At 31.8% G+C, this 27,917-nt stretch overlaps 2 protein-coding genes and 1 long non-coding RNA gene across 4 annotated transcripts; 1 reads left to right on the forward strand and 2 right to left on the reverse strand.

Annotated features, from left to right (window-relative positions):
- Positions 1 to 296: 296 nt before the first annotated feature.
- LOC123904594 (protein DETOXIFICATION 34-like) lies at positions 297 to 5,742 on the reverse strand. 2 transcript variants are annotated; one of them, XM_045954237.1, is made up of 7 exons: positions 5,390 to 5,742; positions 3,966 to 4,591; positions 3,786 to 3,842; positions 1,983 to 2,221; positions 1,765 to 1,883; positions 977 to 1,063; positions 297 to 575 (listed from the first exon to the last, which is right to left on the reverse strand). In XM_045954237.1, the coding sequence occupies exons 1-7, from the start codon at positions 5,648 to 5,650 to the stop codon at positions 528 to 530; spliced, it is 1,437 nt and encodes a 478-aa protein (XP_045810193.1). In that variant the 5' UTR covers positions 5,651 to 5,742; the 3' UTR covers positions 297 to 527. The 2 variants fall into 2 exon arrangements, with proteins under 2 accessions (XP_045810193.1, XP_045810194.1); XM_045954238.1 differs by having other exon boundaries at positions 401 to 575; positions 5,379 to 5,517.
- A 13,223-nt stretch (positions 5,743 to 18,965) lies between these two features.
- On the reverse strand, positions 18,966 to 21,208 carry LOC123909549 (scarecrow-like protein 8). Its single transcript, XM_045960409.1, has one exon. It carries the CDS (start codon positions 21,019 to 21,021, stop codon positions 19,069 to 19,071), a length of 1,953 nt encoding a protein of 650 aa, XP_045816365.1. The 5' UTR covers positions 21,022 to 21,208; the 3' UTR covers positions 18,966 to 19,068.
- Positions 21,209 to 23,044: 1,836 nt separating this feature from the next.
- Positions 23,045 to 27,175, forward strand: LOC123908985. The gene is made up of 3 exons (XR_006809791.1): positions 23,045 to 23,712; positions 23,814 to 26,266; positions 26,874 to 27,175. It is a non-coding gene; the product is annotated as an uncharacterized LOC123908985 (long non-coding RNA).
- The last annotated feature ends 742 nt before the right edge of the window (positions 27,176 to 27,917 follow it).

A 27,917-nucleotide genomic window follows, 5' to 3' on the forward strand; every position in this document is an offset into this window, starting at 1 on the left:
GAATATATTAAATAAAGTGAGTCTCATAAAAAGAAGAGAGAGAGTTCTTATATTAGAAGTGGTACCTATTAGGTACTAAAATGTGTTGTGCTCCAATGGTAGTACCTAATAAGTACCATGAGTACCTAATAGGTACTACACCATCGGAGATGGTCTAAGTAGCAAACAAGCTCATTGATTTCCATGTCTTTAGCCAATGAGAATCCTATGTAGATATCATAAAGTTCAGCAAGCATTAGCATAAAAATTTAGCTTATTTTTGAGGTTATAAAAAATAATTTATATAAACAAATAAATTTTTACGTTAATTTAGAAGTTTTCATTAGTAGATATTGTATAAATTGTATTTTTTTAAGCTTATAAATAATACATAAAATTTTATTTATTTGTATTTCACACATTTAAAACATCTTCCTTAATTTCATATCATTTGTGTATTAAGTATTAGAGTTTAATGGACATACATCATTTGTGTAAAATAGTTTTATACTGACAACCAATAAATCACGTCCGTTTTAAGGTCGTTGTTACTTGTTAGTGCTCCAAGTTCGCATGCGATCAGCAGTTTGCTCTACCTGCAACAATCATATATATATATATATATTCCAGAAATTACACTAAAAAATGCTAGCAAATACTTCAACAAAAAAAAAAAAACTTAAAACGATCATTGTTGTAAAGAGAAGAAATTATAAATGAAAGAAAGAAAATAATAATTTTATAAAGAAAGAGAATAATAATTTTACAGAGTTGACAGGTAAAATATATAAATCACTGCTGGGATATATAAAATTAATAAAAATCACTGCTGGGATAATTTATATGCAAATCATTCAATAATTTTAGACCAGATTTTACTTATCTCGTGGCCGAAGTCTGAATCATCAAGCCACCACTCTCTGAAGAACTATGGGTTAATACCAAAAATAAAACTTGGACTTTGGTGTTTATTAAGAAAAGATCAAAACATGATTACCTCCTTAGTCCAATTGGTCTTATAAATAATGACTGCAAGGACTAAAATCTGAAGAACACTGCCACACATTGTGCCTCCCCAGAGACCCTAATGCCACAAAGATGTAAATTTTCAAGGGAAATCATAACATGATATAAGCTGGACATCAAAGCTATAGTACTATTTATTCCAAGCAAAGTAAAGGTAGATTGACAAACTTTAATGTAAAAATTCTAAACATAAGCACTTTTTTTATGCCTACTTGGCAACGATTCATAAATATATATTGTACACCAAAATTATTAATTTCTTAAAGTTTTAACTCAACATTCTTAATATTCATTCGAGACTCCTGAAAGTGATATGTCTTATTTCATCTAAATGTTTCTTTTGTAGGTTTTGAAAAAAATCCAAATCTCACATTGAAAAAGAAACAATTTCAACATTTAAAAAGAGTAAGCGATATCTTCACCTTAATTACAATCTAGTTTTGAAAAAATGAGTCAGGTTTAATGCAAAATCCTATCCTATATATTATAGTATGAGAGTATATTGATTCAGGGTCAACCACCATATATTATTCACGCATGCCTAATAGAGTAATAGTATGTAGCGTTTAGTTGTAAATATTAGTGAAAATTCAAGTATCGATCACATTGAAAATAGAAAAGATCTAAAAGAGGTTTTACATAGTCACACTCTTCACATTATTAACCGATTTTATAAGATGAGAAAGACATAATGCAAAAAAATAAAACTATTGAATAATTTAGGGAAGAAACATTTTCTAGATCAAGAAAATTTTATACCTTGACCCCTAAATGCTGGTTGAAACCAAGGAAAATTCCAATAGGGAGTCCAACAATGTAATAACATGCCAAGTTTATGTAACCAACCATAACTTGCCATCCACAACCAATGACCACACCTATATAAATGTCCTCAAAAAAATTTTAAAAAAAAAGTTATTAAAATGTAAATAAATTAAACTTTTTAATTCCAGTCACCAAAGCAAGTAATTAATCACCTGATATAGTTTGTGCAACACTATTGAGAATCATGGTTATACCAAGAAGGTATGCCAATTCACTAGCAGCATGTATCATATCCTCACTCTTTGTAAAGATCATAGGAAATTCTTGTTTACTCAAGAAAATTACAGTCATGAAAATGATTCCAAGGAGAAGAGACTGAAACATTGTCACCAAGAAAGAGTATTTGGCTGCTCTTGGATGTGACATGCCAAGTGTATTTGAGACACGAACACTTGCAAGGCATTAAAGTCAACAAATAATCAATGTAAACAATGAAAAAAGATATAGAAAAATATAGGTCAAATGCATCTGAGGTCATTTAAGTTTTGTGTTTATAGATATGTCAGTAAGTCTTTTAGGTAACAAATATGTTCTTTAAATTTTTTAAGTTTTTAATTTCGAAGACTTATTTGTTACCTAAAATCTTAAAGATCTATATATGACAAACGCGAAACTTAAATGATCCCTGAATGTATTTGGCCAAAAATATATAATCATTTTAAAAGAAAAATTATATTTTGGAGAATAAAAGTTTAGTTGAGTCTTAGAGTTCACCAGAAAAAGGACAAGCTTCAATATTTAATGAGTGCTTAAATAGGAACTAAGATTATTAGGGACAAACCTTTGTTGGTATTTTGAATAAACAATAGTCTATATATATTGACCTAATATTTCACCAAATTTCAAGTACCCATAAAGTCAATCTCAAAGGATCTTACTTTGGTCCTATTTTTGTTATTCTGTCCGATTTTTATAAAAGTCTAATATGATATTAGAGTCTATCCAATATTCATTAGCCCACATGCTATCAAGTATTTGTTATTGGGTCACTCAAGTCATGCTCGTCCTACATTGATTGAGATATGGTCTGAACATAAGTGTTATAAGTAGAAGAAGTCGTCACCTTATTACAAGTCGATTTTGTAAAGATGAGTGATAGAGACTTGAATGTGAAAGTGGGCTTTGACTTTGGGCCCAAGACTAAGGTGTGGAAAGGAAGAGCGAAAGGAAATGAAAGGATGATGAGGTGGATGTTTTCTCTCCCCACCCCCCGTGATTCTTTTATACCCCCCAATATTCCGATTTTGTCCTTGCAAAAAACTTCGGTTCGCAGAAACCGAATTTTTTCTAGTACAAATTCAGAGTAAATTTCGGTTTTCAAGGCAAAAAAAACTTCGGTTTCTATAAACCAAAGTTTTTTGCAAGGGTAAAATTGGAAATTCAGGGGGTATAAAAGAATCACGGGGGGTGGGGAGAGAAAACATCGATGAGGTGGCATGGGTGCATGGAGAGCATGAGGACTTACTCCACTATATAAAGAGTTTTATGAAGACCGAATAATTTAGCTAGAATTTCAGTTGAAATTTGTGGGATCACTTAGTAGACTTTCTCTCTGCTAGTTTGTTATTTCCTTATTTTCATTACTCTTTTGTAATTGTTTTCTTCCATTAATACAACTAAGAGCTTACATCCATATCATTATTCATTTCATTGCTGTTTCATTACAAAATCACGCTCACACACCCATCAATGAGTTAGGCTTAATTAATATAAAAAACCTAATAGAAACCTTTGTTGACAATGTTTCAAAAATCAGACAGAACCGATTGAATTGGGAATCGGCCAATTCATCGAACGATTTGATCCAAATTATACCACAATCTGGTGGAACCAGATTCAACTACAATTGAACCTTAATCCCAAGGTCTCACCGATTCAATCTCGTATCCGATTTTTAAAACATTGCCAACAAACTACAACTTCAACCATAATGTGTTCAGTTTATAGTCACTCACCTTACTGCTGAACTTACTCCAAGAAGCAGCATCAAGTTCCAACCCTGAATATTAAGGCTAAAAACATAAAAGTAAAAAATATGAAAAATAAAAATAGAAAAAAAAATCAAGAAACCAAGAAAATTTAAATGTATCAGAGACAAATAAATATGAAAAAATTATTTATCATCTTAATCTTACCAAATTGAAAAGGAACCAACAGCAATGACAGGATTATCAAGGTGACCAGCAAGAAGCATAATGCAAGCAGAATACCATTGTTCTAAACATATCATTACAGATGAACCAAGACTTAGTTTAGTAAATTCCCATAATTCCTTAAATGCCTTCAAAGATAATCCATTCCAACCTTCTTTACACCAACCAATTGCATAAATTACTAATGCAACAGAAAATATCCATCCTGAGATATTACTTGCCATGGCTAAACCAATTATTCCAAAATCAAATACATTGATGAATATATAAAGTAGACCATTTTGTATTAACAATGTCACAACTGATATGTACATAATCACATTAACTTTGCTTTGTGCTTGAAGAAATTTCATAAGGGGTAAATTGATAGCATAGGAAAACATGTAGGGAATTACGAGAATAGCATATTTGCCTGCTAGATCGGTTATTTCTTTTTCTTGGCCAAAAAATTTTAAGATTGGAGTTGCATATAGTTGAATTGGCAAGAGGAGTATGCAAGTTGTTAAGAGTACTATCCATGATCTTTGAAGATAAATTCCAGCATTTCGAAATTGTCCTGCGCCATAAGCTTGACCACATAGTGTTGCTAGTGCATTTGACATGCCATACTGCAATGTTACATGTGAAATTTAGTTTATAATGGATGACAGGAAGATGTAATTGTGCCATAAAAATGAATGACAGGACTCTATAAGGTTGATAATCCCTTTATTCTCTTCTCATCTCTATTGAACTAAGTAGACCTATATTTTTTTGGTAAACAAAAAGTATCTCCATTCGGGCTTTAGCCCCTTTGTATTCCCAAAAAAAAAAAAAGTATCTCTATTCACAACTGTGAAAACCAATCTCTTTGAGGTAACTGAGATGCACTGGGCACACTGGGTTGGATTGACACATTGAGCTAAGAGTAACCAAGCAAGTGAGGTTGAACGCCATATTTTCACCAAAGAGATTAAATCGACACATGGAGCTAAAAACAAACATACAAGTGAGATTGGTGACCACATCTTCACTCAAAATCTTAAGGCACTGTGTTTATGGATCCTCTCACTTATACATTGTTCAACACCAACTCTTCCATCTAACGTGAGACTTTAAATGGTCCTACAAATAATTCTAGAATTTTCCAAATGTACCTATAATGATCTAATCGCCATAATTTTGACAAAAACTATATTCTAGAGCTCAACAATCACAGTGTCACTCTGATCTTGTGAAACTCACTTCATGATCCTATCACTCACTACTCACTGTTATTCCAAACATAACTTAGAAACACTTTCCCTTCCTCCAACAAAAACATAGTACAATTACTAACAATTTAATTTAATGAAAAATCAATAGAAAAGACAAATCAATTTGGATAAATAAAAGTGACATAAGCAAGGTACGTACTAATTACTAACCAGCATAGAGAAATAAATAGAATTGATGACACTTTGATAAACAGAGAAAGAAGAGAGTTCAATATCTCCAAGATGACCAGCATAAATTGAAGTTGAAGAGTTGTTGAGATTTTGAAACAGTAAAGAAAGTGCCACTGGAAGTGCTATCTTCCATATCTTCACTGTTTCATTCCACAAAACATATTTAACATCTTTCAAGCTTTTCACTGCCAAATAATCACTTTCTGAATTAAAGCTTTTAATTATCAATGGTGTTTCCATGTCTGTTAGATTCTACTCCCCAAAATGGATTCGAACTTCAAATTATTTAACGTGCGAGTCTAACCACAAAATTATTACACACAAAAAATCATGCTAACGACCGACAAAAAACTATTGCTAGTAACTTGCAAAATATCACGATGACATGTGCCCTTTTCAAATAGTAACCGACAGAACTTGACAACACTGTTTGATCTCCTAAAACATAAAGGACTGGACAGGACAACCCAAGTTGTACTGTGTTTGATTGTAAAACTGTTTTGGGGACTGGACAAACTGGGAGGCAAGGACAGGACAAAAACAGAAATTTTTGTCCCTAACTAAACCACAGCAAAAATTTTTGTCCCAAGTACAATTCTTCTAAAATACCAAAATATCATTTTATTCACCAAATAGTGTTGAGACAAAAAAAATGTTCAATATATAAAAGTTTGTTCTGTGTTGTTCTGTCATGTGCTGTGCTGTTCTGTCTTGTGCTGTTCTGTCTAGTACTTTTCCTTTAACAAATCAAACGCACATATTTGGAATACTTCTTGTATAGTGATTTTGGGCATAATTAGTTTCTTTTTATGGAGCTTGTAATTCATGTATTTTTATTTACAAGCCTTTAAACTTTGCTAATTTAAGTTTTCTACAAATTTACTTTTAAAAGAATCTTTTACCTTACTTGTTTGACAAGTTTCATGCATTTAGTGTGTTTAATCTGCTAAAAAATAGGGGACTGGACTGGACAACTTTTATTGTATCCTATTTGATTTGAAACTGGTTATGAGACTGGACAAATTAGGTAGCAAGGGACAGGACAAAAACAAGATTTTTTGTCCCTCACTGAACCGCAGGACAACTTTTTGTCCACAGTACAACTATAAAATATACGAAAATACTCATTTTATTTTCGAATATAAAAATATTATCGCCCTATATCTCTCCGTTACAGTTTTGTCCTGTCCTGTATTATCTTGTTCTATTCTGTACCGTTCTGTCCAATTTTTGCTATTTTACGAATCAAACGCACCCTTAATGCTTTGAACATCATAAATTCTTGAGTAAAAATGATGAACATTAATAACTTTCTAGAAAACAATGCACAAAATATTTTCCAGGATTCACTAGTTGATCCTTCAAGTAATTAAATTTAAACATGCGCTTGTTTATCAAATTTCACGGTAAACAACAAGTCGATTTTGTGAGGTTGAGTTAGGCTCAATCTAAAATAATATCAGAGCGGAGAAACAATCTTCGTAATAGAGGTCGGGGTTCCGACAGAGGCAGGAGTAGTGGACGTAGTGCTGTACACAGTGGTGGACGCAGTGCTCAGAACCCCAATGGCAATAACCTCATCCTTGGCTACAATGGCAACAAAATCCTTATGGGCCTCCTCCTCCATGTCCTTATCCCTTCTATGAAAATTTCTTTTTAGGCCCCTTATATTGCTTTTTGGCTCCTCAAACTGACAAAATTACCCCTAAGACATTTTGGAACATAGGATACGAACTCGATTAATGTGGGAATGTAGGTTCCGAAGTGAGATTTTTTTTGTTTTCTTTTACATTTCGAATCTTAAGCTCTGAATTTAAATTTGTATCTTTTTTTATCATTATAGTTGTTGACAGGGACGAAGCTAGAAGGGGGACCAACATAGCCCACGGTCCCCTTAAATATTTTTGAATATCTTTTTATACTACTATACGATATTATATTATTGGCTTAATTTCTCTTTTGGTCTCTATTTTATTAAACTCCGAAAAATGGTCCCTTTTTTTATTCAAATTTTTGGCTCTGTTTTTATACTTGGTCTATATTTGATCCCAGCATATGTTTTTCCAACTAAAAATAGTAGTTTTGTACCCAAAAAAATGATTTATTGCCCCCAATAATGAATTCAATAAAAAAAATCTTTTTTGAGATTAGAACTCGCTTTTAATGTTGTAAAAAGTCGCAATTTTTATGGCAAAGTGCATAAATTAAGACCAAAATTACAATACATATAAAAATAAAGGCAAAAAAGTTTGACTTCAAAAAAATAGTCTATAAAATGTGATACACAATATTTAAAAAATGGTTATATATTATTGTTAAAATATAAGTGAAACTATTGTGTTATTTAAAGTGACGGACCAAAACTCAAGAAAAATTGAAATATGGGGCCCAAAATATTGGTTTTTAAAATAAGGAGATCAAAATTTCAAAAAATTGAAAATAGAGGATCAAAATTGTATTTAAGCCGAATATTTATTATTTTTCTCACTAATAGTATCCGGCTCACTAGACCGTTTAATTTGATCTGGAGGTCAGTTCTGACATTAAGTGGTTCCAGCTCCCTCTCAAGCGCAATTGTGAGGATCGAACAGTGGTTCTTCCTACCAAATTCAGCATCAATCACCACTAAACCAACTAATTGTTGGTATTTATTTATAGTCCGTAGGGAAAAAGATAATCAAGTAATTATTCAATTAATTGTTAAGATGGTTTTGGTTTTGAAATAGACTAATCTTTTTTATGTATGTATAAAGTAGGGCGAAGGCTAGCATGAGAGAGCAAATCATGTCTCTCACCGGTAGAAACTTACTTTCAACCATAGGATGTGCTGAAAATTAGTAAACGGCTTAGATGAAGTACAGTAAACTTATTTCTACAGTACAATAGCAAATTTAATTTTTTACTTTTACTTAAATCATCTATTTCACTTAAATTAAATAACAGTTTTTATAAAAAATTTAAAATAAAGAAATATATGATATGTTTTTACATTTACCAACTGAAAATACTTAAATGATTCGTTTTTGTTTTTTTAAATCTGCCAAAAAACAAAAATGAGGGAAACAGGAAGAAGATGAACTCAGTAAACCCAGATCTCATCATCATCTCTATGAAGTCCAACTTTGAAAAAGCTTAATTCCAAATTTCAAAAAGCTTCAGAAACGTTTTTTTTTTCTTTTTCTTTTTCTCTACAAGACAAATAAAACACTTCATGGATTATTATTTTTTGACAAATAAAACACTTCATGAATTTAATTTAAGGAGAAATTGATTTTGCGCCTTCTGCAATTTGCCCCTTCACACTTGGCTGCAACAAGGCTTCACATAGAAAAGTGATTTTGCTGCGATGATGATGATATATGAGATTTGGGTTTACAGAGAAAGTGATGTTGGATTTGGATTTTGCTGAAAGTGATTTTGGATAATAAGACACAAAGATGATGATGTCAAAAAAAAAAAAAAAAAAAAGAAGATGATGATGAAAAAAAATAATTACTTAAAAAAAAAAACAGGAGCAACCTGTAATAGCCGGTAAAAATAACTCTTCACCAGTGGGAGACATGTTGCAGTGACCCACACTAGAATCCGCCATAAAGTAGTACTAATAAACTAATCTTCAGTGTGGCCCTTGCACCATGCATAAGGCCAAATAAGAATATTACGCAAGAATCTTCTCAAGTCCCACTAAATTTTCTCTTCTCCCGCAAGTCAAATGAGCTTTTTTATCATATAATTAAAGAAACAAGTACCTTTTAGAAGACCAATTCCTTTTCAAAATTTCAAAGCGTTTCTCTCCTTCCATTGATTTTATTTCTATAGGTTTTTTTTCTTGACGAATTTTCTATAGTTGAAAGTTTACTTTTTATTTTTTTCTTGGCTTTTAGGGTGAGGGCCCTATCAAGTCTCTCACCGGTGTACGGTGTACCACTTAACTTAACCGTTAGATTAGTCAAGTGTATATTATACAATTAGATATTACCACACTGGATCAAAGCATTTCTTACATTCATGAAACTTCAACCGAGATTAAAACCCAAAAGAAAAACACACAAACACAACCAGACTTTGTTCATTAGAAAATCAGTAAGTAAATAGGGAGTTTTGTGATTCGAAAGAAATGGATTTTGGGAGATAAACTCCACATTTTAACACCTTCAATCTTATTTCAATTTCTCATGCCAAGAGATATAAGAGCCCTAAAACAATTTCACCATTTAAGTGCTTCGCAATTTCTTTTTTATTACATCCACTCTTTTTTTAATCAGAATTTTATACATTTGATGATGAAATTGAAGATAAAAACATGACAATATTACTGGTACAAGTGTTTTGAAACTTTGAAACTATTGGCAGTTATTGTCCTCATATTAAATTTTCAGTTGTGTTTTGTTTTGAAATTTTTTCAATGTAAAATCCATGATGATTGGAAATTTGATGTTAAAAATCATTTTCCTGCATATTTTGAGTTAGAGCGTGGACATAAATGAGGAAGATGATGGGGAATGATTGCATGTCACAATGAGTAAACGCTCTCAATTTTATTTCCAACAAATCTGAACCGTCCATTTTATCTCCCGTGAAGTATACTATTAAAATATCACTCACACCCCTCTATTAATACAGGACTTTATTGACTATTCATAGAAATTAAGAAAGTTGGAAGTGATAATAAATTTATTGATGGTGAAAGTTGTTTTTGCAAGTTTATATATCCTTTTTTTTTACACAAAGTTTATATATCCTTTATTTATTAAGCGATAAAATTTATTTATGTTATTATCATAATATCTATTGTAAATTGTAGAAAAAGAGATAAAATAATTAGGATATATTAGTAAAGAAATAATTAATGTGGTTGAAAATTTAAATAGAAATCTTAGAAATAAAGAGGGATAAAAAATTATGAGCGTTATATTTAAGGACGGAAGTAGTAAGAGAGTAGGAGAGTAGAGTAAAAAGAATGGGGAAGGATGGGGATGGAGAAAATCCAGTGTTTATATTTGTCTTCAATTTTTTTATTGATTGAACCACTTGTAAAAAAAATGCACGAGTTGATTGAAAAGTAAGGACTAAAAACATTGACGAAAAAACTTTAAGGATTAAAAAGTGTGAAAAAAATTTCAAAAACTAAAATGAAAATTCTGAGAAACTATAGTGACAAAAAACATATTTAATCTATCTTTTTTTTTGAAGAAGCTAAATTACTCCACCCAAATTGGCGCCAGAGAGAATCGAACCTCAGACCTCAAGAGGAGCACACTCTCGGGTCCCAAGTCAATACCAATGCACCAACCCAAGTGGGTTTATTTAATTTAATCTATCTTTTAAAGATGAAATATCATATTTAAAACTAAAATTCACATTTTTTTGACTTCAAAAGTCGCAACTATTAGGACAAAAAACTTAAATTATAAACCAAAATTACAACAAATATAAAAATAGATAACCAAAAAATTCGAATTCAAAAGTGCAATTAAATCTAAAAAAAATAGTCTGTTAAGATTCAATTGGAAAAAAAATTAATAGGGGAGGATTCCTTCTAAAAAAACACTTAGGCCATGTTTGGATTAATTTATTTTTTAGCTTAATTATGCAAACAGCCTATGTAATTTTTATGTATTATTATAAATTTGTCAAGGTAGTTTATGATAAAATAACTTATAAAAATACTATTTTCACTAGTGTGAACTTATAAAATAGCATATAACCTAATTTATATTGCATAAGCTGTTTGCAAAAGCTAAAAATAAGCTAATCCGAACGGATCATTAATATATAATTAAGCCAAATGAAATATAAAAAATAAAAAAAAAAAAAAAAAATACTAACCTACCTATGCTTGAGCCGTTGGTTTTATTGACCTTGGCAATATGAATCACATCACATGCATACAATTTCCCTATTTTCTTTCTAAACACGCGACATCAAATTGAAAGCTGGAAATGGAGTGTGGATTTCGTGTGGTGTGGTAGGCGCGTATAATTCCCTCTCTCTATTTCTGCGCGTTGGGGTCTATGCGTCGGCACAGGTGTAACTGTGTAACCAACCCCGTTACATGGGAACTGATTCTGGTTATTGCAGTACCAAACATGAGTTTCTTTTGATGTCTACTCTATCCCGCCACAAATATAAGTAAAAGTACATTTTTTAGATTTATTGAATATCAGGTGTATCTGGTCTATATTATAGTCCAGATATATCAATTACTCAATAAATCTAAAAAATATAATTTTACTTATAATTGTGGCTAGAGGAAGTATATTTCTCGTGTATTAGTAGTAAATGTTATAAAAATAAAAAATTTAGAAAAATTTGAAACCACAGTCTACAATTTAAGTTGCGGATGAGGTTTGTGGTCAAATCTTCGGCACTAATTAAAGTTATATCAAGGGATCAATTTTGATTGGCCCTTTGTAAGATCATGACATGACATTAACTAATATTTCTATAAATTGCTCTCCCTTTCTCTTCTATTCGTAATTCACTTCTCTTCTTTTTTCTTTTGATTTTTTTTTCTTTCATTTTAGTTTGTGTATTTTTGTTAGTTTTTGTAATTTTGTACGTATACGACTGTATAGTTTATCGTCGGTCACTCATATTATTTCTATCGGTGTTCTTTAGTCACCATGGTTGAAAATAATATGAAAATCGATGAAAAAAATTTTGTAACTGAATTGAAAACAATATAACTAACTAAAATGAGAGTGTCACCCAAATGGGGACTTTTCATACACAAATGGGATTGTCGTATGTTACTAAAATAGTAGGTGGTAGTAGCTAAGGGACAGGCAGCATGATCGAAAGTAAAATTTGGGCATTCTAAATGCAAACATGCATACGACGGTGTCATGTTCTTCTCCATTAAGTTGATAAACGTTGGCAGGAGGAACCTACTCTTCTTTATGGTCTTTATTGTTAATTTAATTAAATTTGATGTAATTTTCACCTCGTTTAATTTTCCTCGGAGGAAGATTCAATTCATCTTCGTTGTTATATTAATTTTGAAGTTGAAACACTTGACAAATTGTTTTAATTTCGAATCTCACCAGTGTCGCGTCTAGCTTGATTTCTTTGTAATGTACTGAAAGAAAATAGAGAACATGGTTCTTACATGTCATCGTTTTAAAGTTTCATGTTGGTAAACAAGACGCTTCTGTCTCAATAGAACGACGGACGACGATACTCACTCATCGGTCACCCTTCTTGCATCATAGCAGTTAAGACGACCATTGAGTTGGTTCGGCTGGTGCATAAGATCATCCAATGTAACATAAACATGAATCTCGAAAAGATTCGGTCTTCCGTTGTTGCAGTAGACTGCAAAAATCTCCATTTTCCTAAGTTGTGAATGACTGAAAAATGAAACAAATCGTCGGGTGCGTGAACATAGATGGTGATCAGTTTTATTGGTGTTTGATAGCAGTCAAATGGTTAAGAACGGCGATCAAGTTCCTCTGCTGCAAGTTGTTCACACCCATTGTAAGTAGCAATCATCGCCACCAGAATTTGCAATTGCAACAAGATTCGATTCTTGAACCTGAATTCATGGAGAATAAAGATTGCGTTATTGTAATTGCAGCAAGAACCTGAATTCTTGGACCTGAATGTATAAATAACTTTACTCTCAAAAGTAACTTACTACCAAATTCAATGGGAATCTTGGTGTTTTATTACTATAATTTAAGTAACTGACTAGCTATGTGAGAAGAAATGTGATATTCTTTTAGGCTTTAGCAACTGTGCATGGAAGAGTTAGGGCCCATGTCAAAAAGAAATATGTTTTCAATTTTCAACAAAGTTTAGACCTTTAGACCCACACCAATAATGCTAGATAGAAAATCCTTTTAAAAGATACATCCAAGGAAAATTTTGATTCCTAAAAAGGATTTAAAAAATGCTTCCTCCGACCTTAATTATAAGCAAATTTCAATACATTGAATAACTAATGTATCTAATCTAAAAAGTAGACTAGATACATTAGTTATTCAATGTATCTAAAAAGTGACATTTATTTATAATTAAGGTCGAAGAGGTACCAATAAATCTTTTCCCTTTAGTGTTCATAAATACTATAAATAAAATTTCATGTGTTGAATAACGGGGTATTGGTAAATGAGAAAGTCATAGTGAACTTTTAGGAGGAATTGAGGAGGAGAGAATATTTGAGTTAAGTGCCATGTTTTTTTCACTTGTTTGTTTGTTTGTATTTTTTTTCTTTTTTTTTTTCACCTGCTTGTTTGTTTTTTATTACAGGCTCTAAGGAATAGTTCTATATACATCAAGAGATAATTCTACGAATCGAGTTCCTCAGCAGTCGAATAAGTTGAATTCACACATTTAGTACATTGGTATTCATTATATTGAGTTTGGACGATTCACATTTAAAGCTATGTAATCATAAGTAAATAAATTATCATATTTTTTAAGGAGATTGAACGGTCACTAATGTCGCAAATGCATAAATGCATTATTTTGTTGATTGCAATTGATCCAATTTCTAATTCTATGCACTTCAAAAGAGAGTTTTACACACTTCTTCAATTCCAACTACTTAAAATTATATCTTAAACCGAAGAATCATCTTATTATTCTAAAATAAAAGCATTGTGATTTAAAATAGTGTAAGATATTTTCTTGGTATCCATTGTCTATCATAAGGTGGGTATATTCTAGGTGAAACAAAGTAGGGAGAGGGGGGCCAGGCCACACAAAGATGAAATATAATTGAATCATATAGTGACATTTATTCATTTTGTAGCCAAAAGAAAAAATTGACATTTACTGTATTTGGTTTAAAAGGGTGACAAAAATAATCATTTATGTGCATATTGAAAAGAAATAAATAAGGCATCCATCATTTGTAGACACTTTACAACTAGAAACTTTACTGTCTATGCTGACTGCTAGGCGAAATCTAAGGCAACAAAATTAACGTGCCACTATTAAATGGTATCAACTAACATGTGCTTGTGTGACATTCTATCCTATCTACTCCATCTTAATATACCTTTCTTTTGGTTTTCTTTTTCTTTTCATCACTGCTTATTGGACTGTTTAATCTGATTTGATAGTAAGTTCTGACATAAAATGGTTTTAGTTCCATGTTGATCGCAGTTGTAGGGTATTAAATGTTGATCACCACTAAACCAACTAATAATTGGTAACTCATACGTTGCGTGTAATTAAGATAGGCTGAATATGAGTTCATAATTAAATATGAGTTTTATCTTAAAAGTAGATTTTATAATGTTGAGTTAAGCCCAATTTTAAGTACTCGACTACTTATCATTTATGTTTACGCATCAAACTTAATTGTGTTGAGGGTAAATGTGTGTATTAAGATGCTTACATTGGACATTAAATTGCATAAATAGCTAGAGACAATTTTTATATTATAAACTGATTTTATAAGTAGGATCCGTTTGTTTCAATTCCTAATTCTAAGATTCTTTAGTTATCTTTGGACTTAATTTAATTTTCATTCATTGTACAATTTCAATGGTTCAAGTTTTAATTGTTTTTCAAAATAAAAAGTTTTAATCGTTGTGTCAAAAAAAAATTATTAACTGTGCTCCTTAGAGAAAAGTTTTAGTTAGAACTTATAGCATTCTGCATTACAATTCCATTTATATATTAACCGTTTAATTTCTTATTTCAATAGCTTACATGACGAAGTTGTATCTTAGTTGACACTAACTTAATGTCAAGCAAACGCAACTTGCCAAGTTAGCTTAAATGAGCATCAACTATACTCCCATTGGCTACATAGCACATGCATTAAAAATAAGACAACAAGTAGGATGTTTGATGCACTTAATTTGGACAATTAAATATAAGGATGGAACATGAAATTACTTTAAAATAACATAAAAATCAAATTTAAGGATTGAAATTGTAACAATTGTATTTATGGGCAAAAACAAAAAAGAAATTGTACAATTGCGGTATACATGCTATTATATTAAAATTAACGTTTGCTAAGTTTTTATAACGGTTCAAAGAATTATAACGGTTCATCCTATTCATTACCTCAACAGACAAGAGAGTTAAGGTCGACGCATGACCGTTGTTTTAACGGCTCGTCGTCATTCCTTTAACAGTTCTTAGATATGCTAACCACGTCTCAGTGGAAGTTATGCAATTATTTATCCTTATACCTCTTTACTCACATTTTCTATTTTGGTAACTTGAACGTTAGAGTATTTGCAAGTGTCATCCCCTTCTTTGCTACAATAGAATGCTACTAACTCAGAGTATTTGTATTCACTATTAATTCACTATTAATGAAAGGCATATGTATTCCATTTTATTATAAAATATAAAATAATAATAAAAATAGTAGAATATAAAAAATAATAATAATTCCTTCCAATAAAATAATAACAACAATAATAATAATTTTGAAATTTGTTATAAAATATTTTAAAATCTATTATTATTTTAATTTATATTTGAAAAAAAAGAACTTTTATAAAAAAACTTGCACGAAAATAATATATTAATTTTAAAATAAGGGAATTTTTAATCAAATATGAATTGTTTATAAAATATATTAATTTAATTATTAATTATTGTAATAATAACATTTAATATCAAATGCATGAGGATTGAGAATGAATAAGATGAGGAGAGAGAAAAAGACAAATAACTTTGGCTTTATTCATATTATAGATGTCAAATGTGTGTTAGAAATAGAAAGTAGCATAATTGTTTTTAGGCGGGTTCTAATGTGCATGAGTGGCCCAAATGTTGCACCATGCATAAGTTGCAAATATTATTATAACGAATACGAATTTTACAAAATTAATCGTTGGATTAAAAGTTTATATCATATAAATCATCCATAATTTTTTTAAGGAAATCAAAAATCATTTTATATGTTATTGAACCCATCAAAATTAACGGTTTATGGATTTTAATTTAATACCGTTAATCTTGATGAGTTTCAATAACATATCAAATAATTTTTAATTTTTTTTAAGAAATTATGGATGATCTATATAATATAAACTTTCAATCGGATTTTATAAAATTTGTATTCATTATAATAGTTTTCGCAACTTGTGCATCATGAAAGACTTGGTGAAATCTTCCATGTTAACCAAAACCTTGTTTTTATACTTATGCTAATAAACCAAGTGGTGCATTTGAATATTGCAGAAAATTTTAGAATTATATAATAATATGACGACTTGTGTTGGGTTGGGTCCCTAATAATACGGCCAAAAGGAAGAACCAACATGACTTTTTGAAGAACACTGAACACGAACAAGTTAAGACATTGTTCAGTTCACCATCAAGTGCAATAAACAACATCCTACAAATAGTAACTTACCTTTTGCATCTGTTTCACATCTTTTGGACTTGTTTTACCTACCATAAAACCAGGCAGTGAATTTTAAGTTTTTATATAAAATAAAATATTTTGATTTACACATTCTAAACTATAATTTCTTAGACAGCCTCCAAGACATTTGACACACTAGGGAGTAGGAGTTAGAGTTAGCAGCACAATCTGGGTAGTATGTATGAGGTCTTAGATTTGATTGTCAGTTCTATCGTAAACAAAAAAAAATCAAATTTTGTAAATCTTTTTAATTATATGGTCAAGAAATTATACACGTTAAGGCTATGTATTGCCTGTGCACGTTAGTGTACCTTTTCAGCAGACAGACGTATTGCCCATGCACATTAGTGTACCTTTTCAATAGACAACAGAAAATATATAATCAAAACCCGAATCACCTTAAGATTATTTTAACGGCCTCAATGTGGTTTGTCCTAATTCTCATTGAATTTTATTTATAAAAGTACATATGTTTGAAGACAAATGTACACTTTATTTCTAATAAATTTCCCACTATGTTTAATCATGATGCATACTAGCAAAATCTCTCACCACTATATCAAACTATTTTTTTTACGCATCCACCGTATCAAACCTAATGACTTTAATCAAATACTTTAACATTAGAGTGATTGTAAATATATCATCTCATTTGTAGTTTGTAGCGCTCTAATACCTTTCGCTACCATATGCTTCCACTATGGATCATATACCTAAATTAAAAGAAAAAATCAAATGAATCAAATCCACAAATTCATATCTCATTTGGCAAATATCATAGCGTGTGTTTGGTTCTGCGGCGGAGAGAATTGATTTTGGCAGAATTGATTCTGTAAAATTGATTCTGGCCAAAATTGATTTTAAGCTGAAGTGGTTTATGTTTGGATATATTCATGAAAAAGTGAGTTGAACAAAAAAATTGAGTGTAAAAATCAATTCTAGAATCAGAAGCTACGATTTCTAGCTTCAAGTAGAATCAATTCTGGAGGCAGAATCAATTCTACTTTTGAAAAACCAAACAAGTCAGAATCAATTCTACACGTCCAGAATCAATTCTGGATGCTCCAGAATTGAAACCAAACATACACATAGTCTATTAATTATTTTATGGTACAAATGTACAATGTGTTAGGCATTATAAATCAATTTTCTTTATATTTTTTTCTTACCATTTTAGGTTTAAAAGATCTCTAGTATGAACCACAAAATACATATTCAATCACTTGCATCAAAGAATTGCAGACAAATAACAACATTATTTTTGAAGACTTTACAAATTTGGAAGCAAAATTCAATATTAGGGAAGTTCCAACTCCAGGAAAAACCCCAAAATCGCATACCATAGAGTGTGGAGCCCTCATTTGTCGGTATTGTAAGGGCAAACCAATGCATACAAGCTAGAGCTATATCTACCAAACTTCAACCAACTCTTTTCACACACCCAACTGAATATATTAATTATATAAAAAATAATAACATATCAACCTACATTCATTTCTTTTATATGACATTTATTTTCCTATAAAAAAATTATTTAATTGAGTTGGAAATGAGATACCTAAAATACTAGAAATTCTTAAATTCTCAAAGAACATTTATAGTATCTACATATTATCCATCAATAAAACTGAATCGTTATAAATTGAATAGGTTATAAGTCGAGTATTAATATTCGGATGTAATGAAATTGAGTAACCTGTTAAGGACTTATATGCACCCGTAACTAATTTAAGAATAGGATAGGAAATGGAATTGATTATGCACAACATGGCAATCAAGATGAAAACTTTGTACCGATATACCTAAATACCTGCGTGTGATTGAACTTGCGTTTTGTTTATCATTCTCACTTCCTAATAAAATTGACCTATAAAATAGAGAAACTACACGAATTTGAGCATTTTATGGACATGCGTTGGAAAGAAATCTCACCATGGTTCCAAACAAGTGCTTAATTTGAACAAAAACTATATACACCAATGATAAAATTTTCAACTTATAGCAACTAATACATTGAGAAAACCTAAAAAATTAAGTTACCAACTTTCATTGGAATCAAATACATTATTATTATATATTTTCGTTTGGTAGAATCAAGAGTGATGATGGAAGGTAGGAAGGATGGGTTCTACTTGGAATTTTCTATAGCAACATTTTTTTCATGATATATTATTTATCAAATTCTATTCTCTATGCTTTTCCATTATGTCTCGATAACGTTACAATATAGTAACAATATAATAATATATTAATATTCATGGAACCAAATTAAAAAAATATAATAAAACAAAGAATAAAAAAGTAAGAGAAGTTAACGCCAAGCAGAAGCAACGGTGAGTGTTCTTCCCATCCAACCAAAGCAAATCCCACCGTTCTCTTCTTTCACACTGAGTCCCGTGTTAACTCGGTTGTTATTACTCACAGCGAGTCGCGATTTTATTGACTCAACAACGTTTTGACTCATTGGTTTCAACATAAACCCCGCCATACTCATCCTTGCGCGCCATTTTCCAAAAACCTCAAACCGTTCAACCCGATCCCTACCTTCACAAGCCACCGAATTACATAATTTCCGACTCAGTCCTTCTTCAATCTTGACTCGGTCCGAGTTATCTTTTCCTAAATCAGACTCAACAGAATCATACAAGGCAGAATAATAAGACCATGACTCAGCAACTCGTGCCAAAAACGGCGCCGTATTACAATTCATTTCTTGCTCCGCAATTGTAACCACTCGCGGCGCGAGTTTCTTCACGCGCCTCAAAAGCTCGTCGCGTGGATTCTCGGTTGAAACGCTTTCATCTGGAATTCGATTCAGCTTAAACGCGAAATTCACAATAAGCGTTTCTTCCGAGTCACAACCTAATAACTCACGAGTCAACTCGTTCATTTTTCTCTGAGAAACGGTTGCAATACGAAATTCGAAACCGATTTTTAACTTCTCCGCTTGACGACTCAACATTTCACCCACCGCTTTAACTCTCTCGTCGCCGCCGTTCTCCGCCACAGCAACTACCTTCAACGTGAAACCCGATGCAGTAGAAACCGAAACCTCACGCGCTTTAAGCGCGTGAAGAAGATTAACGTATTGTTTCCCCTGACCAATTTCAAAATCCACCACACAGAAACCTTTTCCGTTACCGTTTTCTTCAAATGCTGCTTCCATTATTACGAGATTCGCAGCCATGAAACTAACCTTGAAACAATCCGAGTTTTCAAGCAACAACTGAGTCGACTCAGCATGTCCTCTACTGAACAATTCCGCAACAACCGGTGGATTTTCAACCGGATTCAACCTCGATTTCAAAGCCGAAACCATGCAATTAGTTAACCGTTGATCCGAATTCATCAAATTCGGATTCAAATTCTGAACTAAACGTGTTAAGATCTCTAAAGCGACGTCGTTTTTACCTTCTGAAATAGCGTTTGCAGCTTCAATTAGCGTTTGTTTGGAACAAACAGAAGCAGGTGAAGCAGCTGAAGAAGAAGTTGATGACGTGGTAGACGAAGTAGGCGATGAAGAAACCTGTTTCTGGGCCTGAATAGGCCCAGGCCCATTACAAGGCCCGGTACCAGGCCCAATTAGATTCTGATATGTCTCTGACCATTCACTTGTTGTTATAACAGAAGCTTCACCATCATCGTCGTTATCTTCTAGAAGCTGTTTTTCTAATTCTTGAAGAAGCGTGTGATCGTTGTTGATCTTTTTTTCTTCTACCGGTTCAACGGTTTGATTTTGATTTTGAACCCGGTTTATTACTTGAGTTAAATTCGAGGTGGTTCTGTAGTGATGAAAATTTGGGTTCATTTGTAAAGGAACACCTAAACGGTGCGTTTGGTAGATGTTGTTAAAAGGGTTTTGTTGTAATTCAGGAAGTGAAAAAGATGAAGGAGAATTGTTTTGAAACTGAAAATTTGTTGTTGTTCTTGGTTTTACAGAACGAAGTAAAAGATTTGAGAGAACATGGTTATTGTGATTGTTGTTGTTAAGGTTAAGATTGTTGTTGTTGATGTTGTAGGTTTGGTTTTGTTGTGTTTGAAATTCAGCTAAGGTGCGTTTTCCGATGAAGCGTTGTTGAGGGATCTGTGAAGAAGGATCTAGAAAAATTGGAGGAAGTGGTTGTTGTTGTTGTTGGGTTCGGTAGAGAGAGAGATTATGATGGAGATTATTGGTGGTTGTGAGGTTGTTGATGGTGTTTGTTGATCTGCCGGAGAAATATTCCGACGATCCATTACCACCGGCATTGAATCCCGGCGATGACATTGCTTTTGTGTTTGGTGATTTGAGGAATATCGGCGAAGAAATTAAGGAAAGAAGAAACAGTTAAAAGGTTTTGTTTTCGGAGAAACGCATGAGACACATTATAGAGAGAGAGAGAGAGAGAGAGAGAGAGAGAGAGTGGTGCTTCTTTATGGGGGTTGAATTGATTCTGGTGAATATAACGGAGGAAAGTTATGATTTTTTTCCTTTTTCATTTATTCATTTATTTTATTTTGTTGCTACTATCTCCGTCCAAAAATATAAGAACTGGTTTGACTACTGCATGCATGCTAACACATAATTTTGATCATTAATATTTTTAATTGTCTATTAATAAAAATTATAAAAACTTAATATTTTCAAAATACTCATCAAAACAAATCAAATTTTTCTGGAACTTATGTAATATATTTTTTAAATATTAAATTATTTTATAGTATTAAAATCAAATTTCTACCTTATGGACATAATTTATTTTGTATGAACATTACATTTAAATACTTGTACTCCAACTTATTTATCTTTGACATAAGTTCTCAAACTCCAACCATCTGCATATATAATATAATCTCTTTATCAACTAAGCTAAACTCACGGGACTAGATCATTTATTTATTAACACACATAAATTACTTTTTATTAAAATGATATTGAATGGTTGTCTCTAGCACCTTTTGAAGGCAAGTTACATAAGATAACTTTATACTTTATAGTATATTTTTATTATCAAAATTAAAAATAAAAACCTCCAAATTTCCATAAACCACATGGAACAAATTCTCTTGGCATAATCAAATATGAGTAGACATTGAGTTTAAATGGTTAATGAGTTTCCCCTAGAATTTAAATAAAAAAAATATAAATAACGTAATGCAAATAAATAAAATAATGGACTTTGATGTAGTTTTGCCTATTATTTTTATGATTGTTTCTAAATTTAATATGTTTTGACATATATTTGTTTTAAAAAATGCTTTGACATACATTGATCTTATGCAATTGCTTTTTCATTTTAATTAGTTTTACATTTCACATGAAAATTGTTGAGTATAACAAAATGTGATGAAAATTGTGTGTTTTGCCGTAAAAAAAAATAAATTTGTGTGTTCTTAGTTTTATTTTTAATTAAGAAATGTGTGTTTTTCAGTTGTAACCATGTAATGTAACTTACATTTTCTTTGGTAAAAAAAACTCATAATTTCTTTATGATTAACGAAAAGAGAGAAGGAACATATTCATGTCTCCTTTTTGTTATATTTTGTTGTTTATATATTTTTTAATCATACAAATATTAGATATAATTTAATTTGTTTTTCCTCAATTTCCTAATATTTTTATTATTTAAAATTTACTGAAATTTAGATATATATTTGTGTTATATAGATAAGATAAATTCAAATATAAAAAATCAATGCAAGAACTATGGATAAAAAAACTATGGATTTCTTAGCTACTTTACATGAAAAAAGTTTGACCAAAATTCATAGTTAGTACTTTTTCAATTTTGATCATTTATATTTATTTTATTTTGTTCGATACAATGTTTTTAGGGAAATAACTACACGTAATAAGTTAGTTAGTTATTCAGTTATAAAGTATAGCTCATAGATGACAACTCAATTTACTTGTTCCACAAGCAACTTAGTTTGCTTATCGTTTTTCACAGTCCTCCTTAATAACTCCGTTAATTCACACTAAAAGTGACTCAATTCAAGGGATTTTGAAGGACAATTTGAAGGTTTTAAACTTTGGAATAAGTGAGAAATGCATGGATTAAGGAGGAGGTTTGATTGCAAGAAAAACAGAAAATATGAAATTTTGGACTGCACGGGGCGCAAGGCTGCAGTCTCTGGGGCGCCTAGATGCAACCCAGCTGTAGTTTTTCACAGTTTTCTTTTTTGTTGTCTGCGCCTTGCGCATGAGCGACCATTTTGACCCATTCACTACTACAAAAAAGAGCTTTAATAGCGCCTCTTTAATAGCGCTTATTTAAAAAGCGTTGTTAAAACAAAAACACGGAGCCCTATAATAGCGTTTGTAGAAGAAACGTTATAAAAGCCTTGAACCCAGGAAAGATATAATAACGCTTTTTAAAAAAGCGCTATTAAAGCCAAAAACACGGAACACTATAATAGCACTTCTGAGAAAGCGCTATTAACGTTAATACCATATAATAGCGTATTTGACATAAGCGCTATAGTAAATAAAATTAAGAAATAAAAAACTATAGTGGTTGGGTGTCGAACCTTTGACCCCTTAGTTGTATTTTTTTTTCTTTAACACAATCTGTTGGTTGCTGAATAATAAAAAAAATTAAGAGATAATTTTTTTAAAAAAAAAACCTTCTCATTTCTCTCCTCTAAATTTCTCACAACTGCATCGCTCGTTTCTATACTCAACAATCCTTCCATCGCTCCTCTTCTCTCTATTGTTCCATCTGTCGAGCCTCCATCTCCATCCTTATCAAGGTCTTTGTTTCAACCTCACACCTCGCCGTCGAACCCTAGATCGTCAGGCTCTCGTTCAACCTCAATCTCCGTCGAACCCTAGGTCCTTCGTTTAAGCCCAACACCTCCATCTCCGTCAAACCCAAAATCTCGTGATTCTCGGTATACTTGGAACGGAAATTCTCATTTTCTCTACTTTTCCTAAATCATGACCACAAATTTTGTTTCAATCCTGGACTTGTACAAGGTGAGGACATTGGTTTACTTTATATTGTAAATTTGTAATAACTAGAGATTGCATTGTTAATGTTATTGTGAATGTTTAATTTGATTTGACAAAAATTGCAGGGCAGTCCTGAACTCCATGGATTATTTTGATAAGCACATTAAACAGTTGAAAACACTCATAAGCTTAATTACAGCATAGATAGGGGAACTTCTTTCAATTTTAAGCTTGGACATGTACAAGGTGAATTGCCACCGTTTTGATTGGTTTTATTTTTTAATTTCATTGATTCATATTATATGGGACTGTTAATTATTGATTTGATTGATGATGATTGTTAATATTAACTAGTATTACTAGTATTTTTTTAATTTCAAGCTATGTTAGTTTTTCTGCCATTCGAACTCCGTCTTTTGCGTTTTTATACGGTTTTGTTGTTGTTTATGTGGTGTGAGCAGAGGTGTTTGAGGATATTGTTGGTTTGTGCTTTAATTGGTTCGGCATGGCTGTGCATTTTTTGTTGGGCTTGGCATAGGGATTTTGCGTCTTTTTTCCCTTGTTTCCTTTGGATCGTTGTGCCTGGGTTTGGTTTGATGTATTGTGTTTTGTATTAGTCTTGTGTGGTGTTAGTTTAGTGGCTAAGTCTCAACTTGTTTTCTTGGTATGTTTTGTTCCTCTCAGCTATTAATGCTAAATGATCGGTAACAGAAATAGAATTGAGGAGTAGTTGGGTAGGAAGGTCCACATTAAGGAAATGTGAGAAATCAATGACTCCTAAGATTCTAAAGAACCTTCAGCATATCTAGGGAAAAATAAGTATTTATATTTGACAAATTTCAATTGATTTAGATCAAAGTTGCTACATGATTTAGATCAAAGTTGCATGACAATGGAATATTCGCAAAGCTTTGCAGTTTGCTTTGAGTAGGAGTGTTGGTTGGGTGTGTTGGCTTGCGGTAGACATTGCTTGGCTTTGTATGTTTGGTGTGCCTGTCATGGTACTGGTCTGGTGTGTAGTGAGTGCTGCTCCTTGATTTTCTTTGGTTAGTTGGTTTATGTGTGTGTGTGTGTGTGTGGTTTTTGTTTTAGTTCAGGGTGCTCCTGGTTATCTTTTTGTTGCCTCATAGTGTTCTTACTTGGATTCTCGAGTACCTTCATGATGACCAAAAACTTCTTGAAGCAATAAAAGTAAGCATTTTTGTCCCCATCATAGAATTCCTAATCTGTTATAATTAAGTAATTAACCCTATGTGTTTAAAATTAATATCTTAATTAATAAGTGAAATAAAACTGAACATATTACTGTAGACAGAACAATGATGCAGGGAAGATTCCATTGACATGAAGTCTGATAAAAAATATGCCACTTACTCATAGGGTATGGTATATAATATATACTATGAATGGTAAATGCTATGCAAAAAAAAATACTTCATTTAATTTGAAAGCAATTCAATTCATGACTACATTTCTCAGTAGTATACTTCATTTAAAGTCTAAGGATGGCAAGTATCAGATCACACCCTGTATTGAATTTTTTGAAGGTTTGGATCTTCGAAAGCTGGATAAGGTGTGGTTAGAATGAAATTTCTAGGTTTGTCAATTTGTTCTCTTTCATCTCAAAGTTCATCTTTGCTTCCTACTTCCTTTTGATTTTTCTTTTTAGATTTGTTCGCATTTTCGTCATCGATTCGTCTCTTTCTTATAAGTTTTTTTGTCTGAGTTATGTTGGGTTCAATTTTCTGGTCGAGAAGGAAGAAGTAATCAATATCTGATAGAGTCACCGGAAGCAAATAAGTTCCCTTTATGTTTGACTAAACTATATATGATACTAACACTACAGAGTTTTTGTTGCTGCCTGAGTATTTATAAACTTTACTTGACATCATAGTATTTTGCAGAAGGTTTTGTTGCTGCAACAGTATTAGTATTGTGTATATGATATTGTAATTTGTAATAGTTAGTAGTTAGAAACTTTACATTGACATCGTAGTATTTTGCAGAAACTCAACTATAGTAGTGCCCCTTTATTTATGCTTATTCTTGTAGTAGTAACTATCCAAATATTATAGCATTGAACCACTAACTACCAACATGTTTCCATAACCTGTCAGAATCTGAATTGTCTCTAGATGACACTATTCTTGTATATGAGTGAGAATTAATGCTGTCAAATGGTGTCCAAATGGTGTTATGAGTTATGCTGTCAAATTATAATTCATTTGAAGTATTCTGCTATCCAATTCTTTGTTCCATTGTGCTTCCTTCGTATATCGTTTACCACATTTGATTTCCATTTTTACTAAATATTTTCAGCTAATTAACCTGAATACACACTTAATGCAACTCCCTTTGCTCTCTAGAAGTGGAGTTTTGGAATTGTCAATTGCCAAAGCTTATGAATCAGACGAAGAATGTGTCAGACACCTGAACGACATTCCTAATGGAGCCAAAACATTTGAACTGATGCATTTTTCGGTTGTACTATTATAATGCATTTTTCTTATAATTGTCGATTTGGTTTTTATCTTTCTAGGTGTGGCCATCGTAAGAAGCTTACATTGTTCCTCAACCTGTAAGTTTTGTTTCTTGATGCATTGTTCTTGGATATTCTTTCTCTTTCTTCTTTGGTTTATACTGCCTTGTTGTTAGTGTATTTGTCTTCATTCCCATGTTTTTACTGCATTATTTTCTTTGATTTGCATAATAGTTAACAAAAGGTTGATTAAGGGTACAAACTGTTCAATATACTGCTATTTGTTTTGAAGCTGGTTTGTGCGAGTCAGGGAGCAGTGATCTCATATGCTTAATTTGTCTAGGCAGATTATCTTCTATTTTTGGATAATGCCTAAGTGGGATTTGGTTGATAAGTACCTCATTTCATCTTAGAAATTTAGCATGAGTAGCTTAGATGTTAATTACTTAATTTAGCATGAAATTAACTTTATATATGTTCCATCATTGAGAGTTGTTGTCTTGGTTGATAAAATGTTACAGTACCTTGTCTCATGGTATCTTTGCTGCTCTTGTATAATTCATTTATATTGTTTAGGGCGCTTGGCTAGGTATTGGGGCTGTTTTGTATTGATGTATTACCAATATACTGCTATTTGTATTGAAATTGTTCAATTATGTCATTAAATAAGAGTAATCAACCATGTAGTATATTCTTAATTTTTCAGGGACTTCTTGGTAATATTAGAATGGTGCTGGCTTGGCGAGAAATCCTAAAGCGTTCAAGTCGTGTCTTGGTTGCTGCATTATTTCTTCTTCTGCATAGTATTATTAAGTGTAGGGATAGGTGGGTGATTATCATTAGCAGGTATAGCACCTTTGTATTAGCCTTTGGTGTTCTTATTATTTATGTATCAGCATAACTTTGTTTTGGTGGGTGAGTCTTGTGTATTGAATATCTATATGTATGTCCAGCCCTACAATCTTTGTATACATATTTTGCTTCAATTCAATTTTGTTTTTCCAAAAAGAAAGATATATATGAGAGTTTTTATTTCACCATATCATATTGGAAAAATTGACAGCTGAAGGTGTATTTTTTGTTTTTTAAAAAAAGAACTTACAATAGCAATTTTACAAAAAGCGTTGTTAAAGCGTATAGAATATGATTAATGAAAATCAAGGGTATTATTTTTTAAATTCCAGAGCATGTCAAAAGCAAAAAAAAAAAAGAAGTAATGACATACGATATCGCTTTTTGCACGGGCGCTATTAAAAGTTGACCTAGATTATTTAAAAAAACGGACATATAATAGCGCTTTGGGGACACGGGCGCTATTAAATATGTACCTATGATAACGTTTATAAAGCAAAGCGCTATTAAAGCACAGTTTCAAAAGATATCCTGGGCAGTGTTAACAGCATACTATAGCGCGTTTTACTAAAAGCGCTGTTAAAAATGCACATTTGATAGCGTTTTAAAACGCTATTGTAAGCACCCAGACTTATAATAGCGGTATCAGTAATAGCGCTTTAAAACGCTATCAAAAGTCAAAACAAACGCTATTAAAGGGGCTTTTTTGTAGTAGTGATTCTTGCACTATTTGAAGAGGAGAGGACCCATTGGAAAGGGGTTACGTATTTTGGGACTAAAATTGATCATTGAAGTTCAATTGAAGTGAATTCAAGCAAGGATTAAAGGGTGAAAACATTCCAACAACTCTTGTCATGATGAATTCTTCTCTTCTTCTTCATGTAATTTCTCTTTTTAC

Source organism: Trifolium pratense, linkage group LG2 (assembly GCF_020283565.1).
Source record: "Trifolium pratense cultivar HEN17-A07 linkage group LG2, ARS_RC_1.1, whole genome shotgun sequence".
Taxonomy (NCBI): Eukaryota; Viridiplantae; Streptophyta; class Magnoliopsida; order Fabales; family Fabaceae; genus Trifolium; species Trifolium pratense.

Bases quoted from the DNA above. Each gene is read 5' to 3' on its own strand.
- LOC123909549 (XM_045960409.1), bottom strand. From the start codon at position 21,021: ATGTCATCGCCGGGATTCAATGCCGGTGGTAATGGATCGTCGGAATAT.
- LOC123904594 (XM_045954237.1), bottom strand. From the start codon at position 5,650: ATGGAAACACCATTGATAATTAAAAGCTTTAATTCAGAAAGTGATTAT. The intron at 3,843-3,965 runs GTAAGATTAAGA...TTATGTTTTTAG, and splicing joins GTTGGTTCCTTTTCAATTTG to CCTTAATATTCAGGGTTGGA. The intron at 1,064-1,764 runs GTATAAAATTTT...TTGTGGCATTAG, and splicing joins ACCAGCATTTAGGGGTCAAG to GGTCTCTGGGGAGGCACAAT.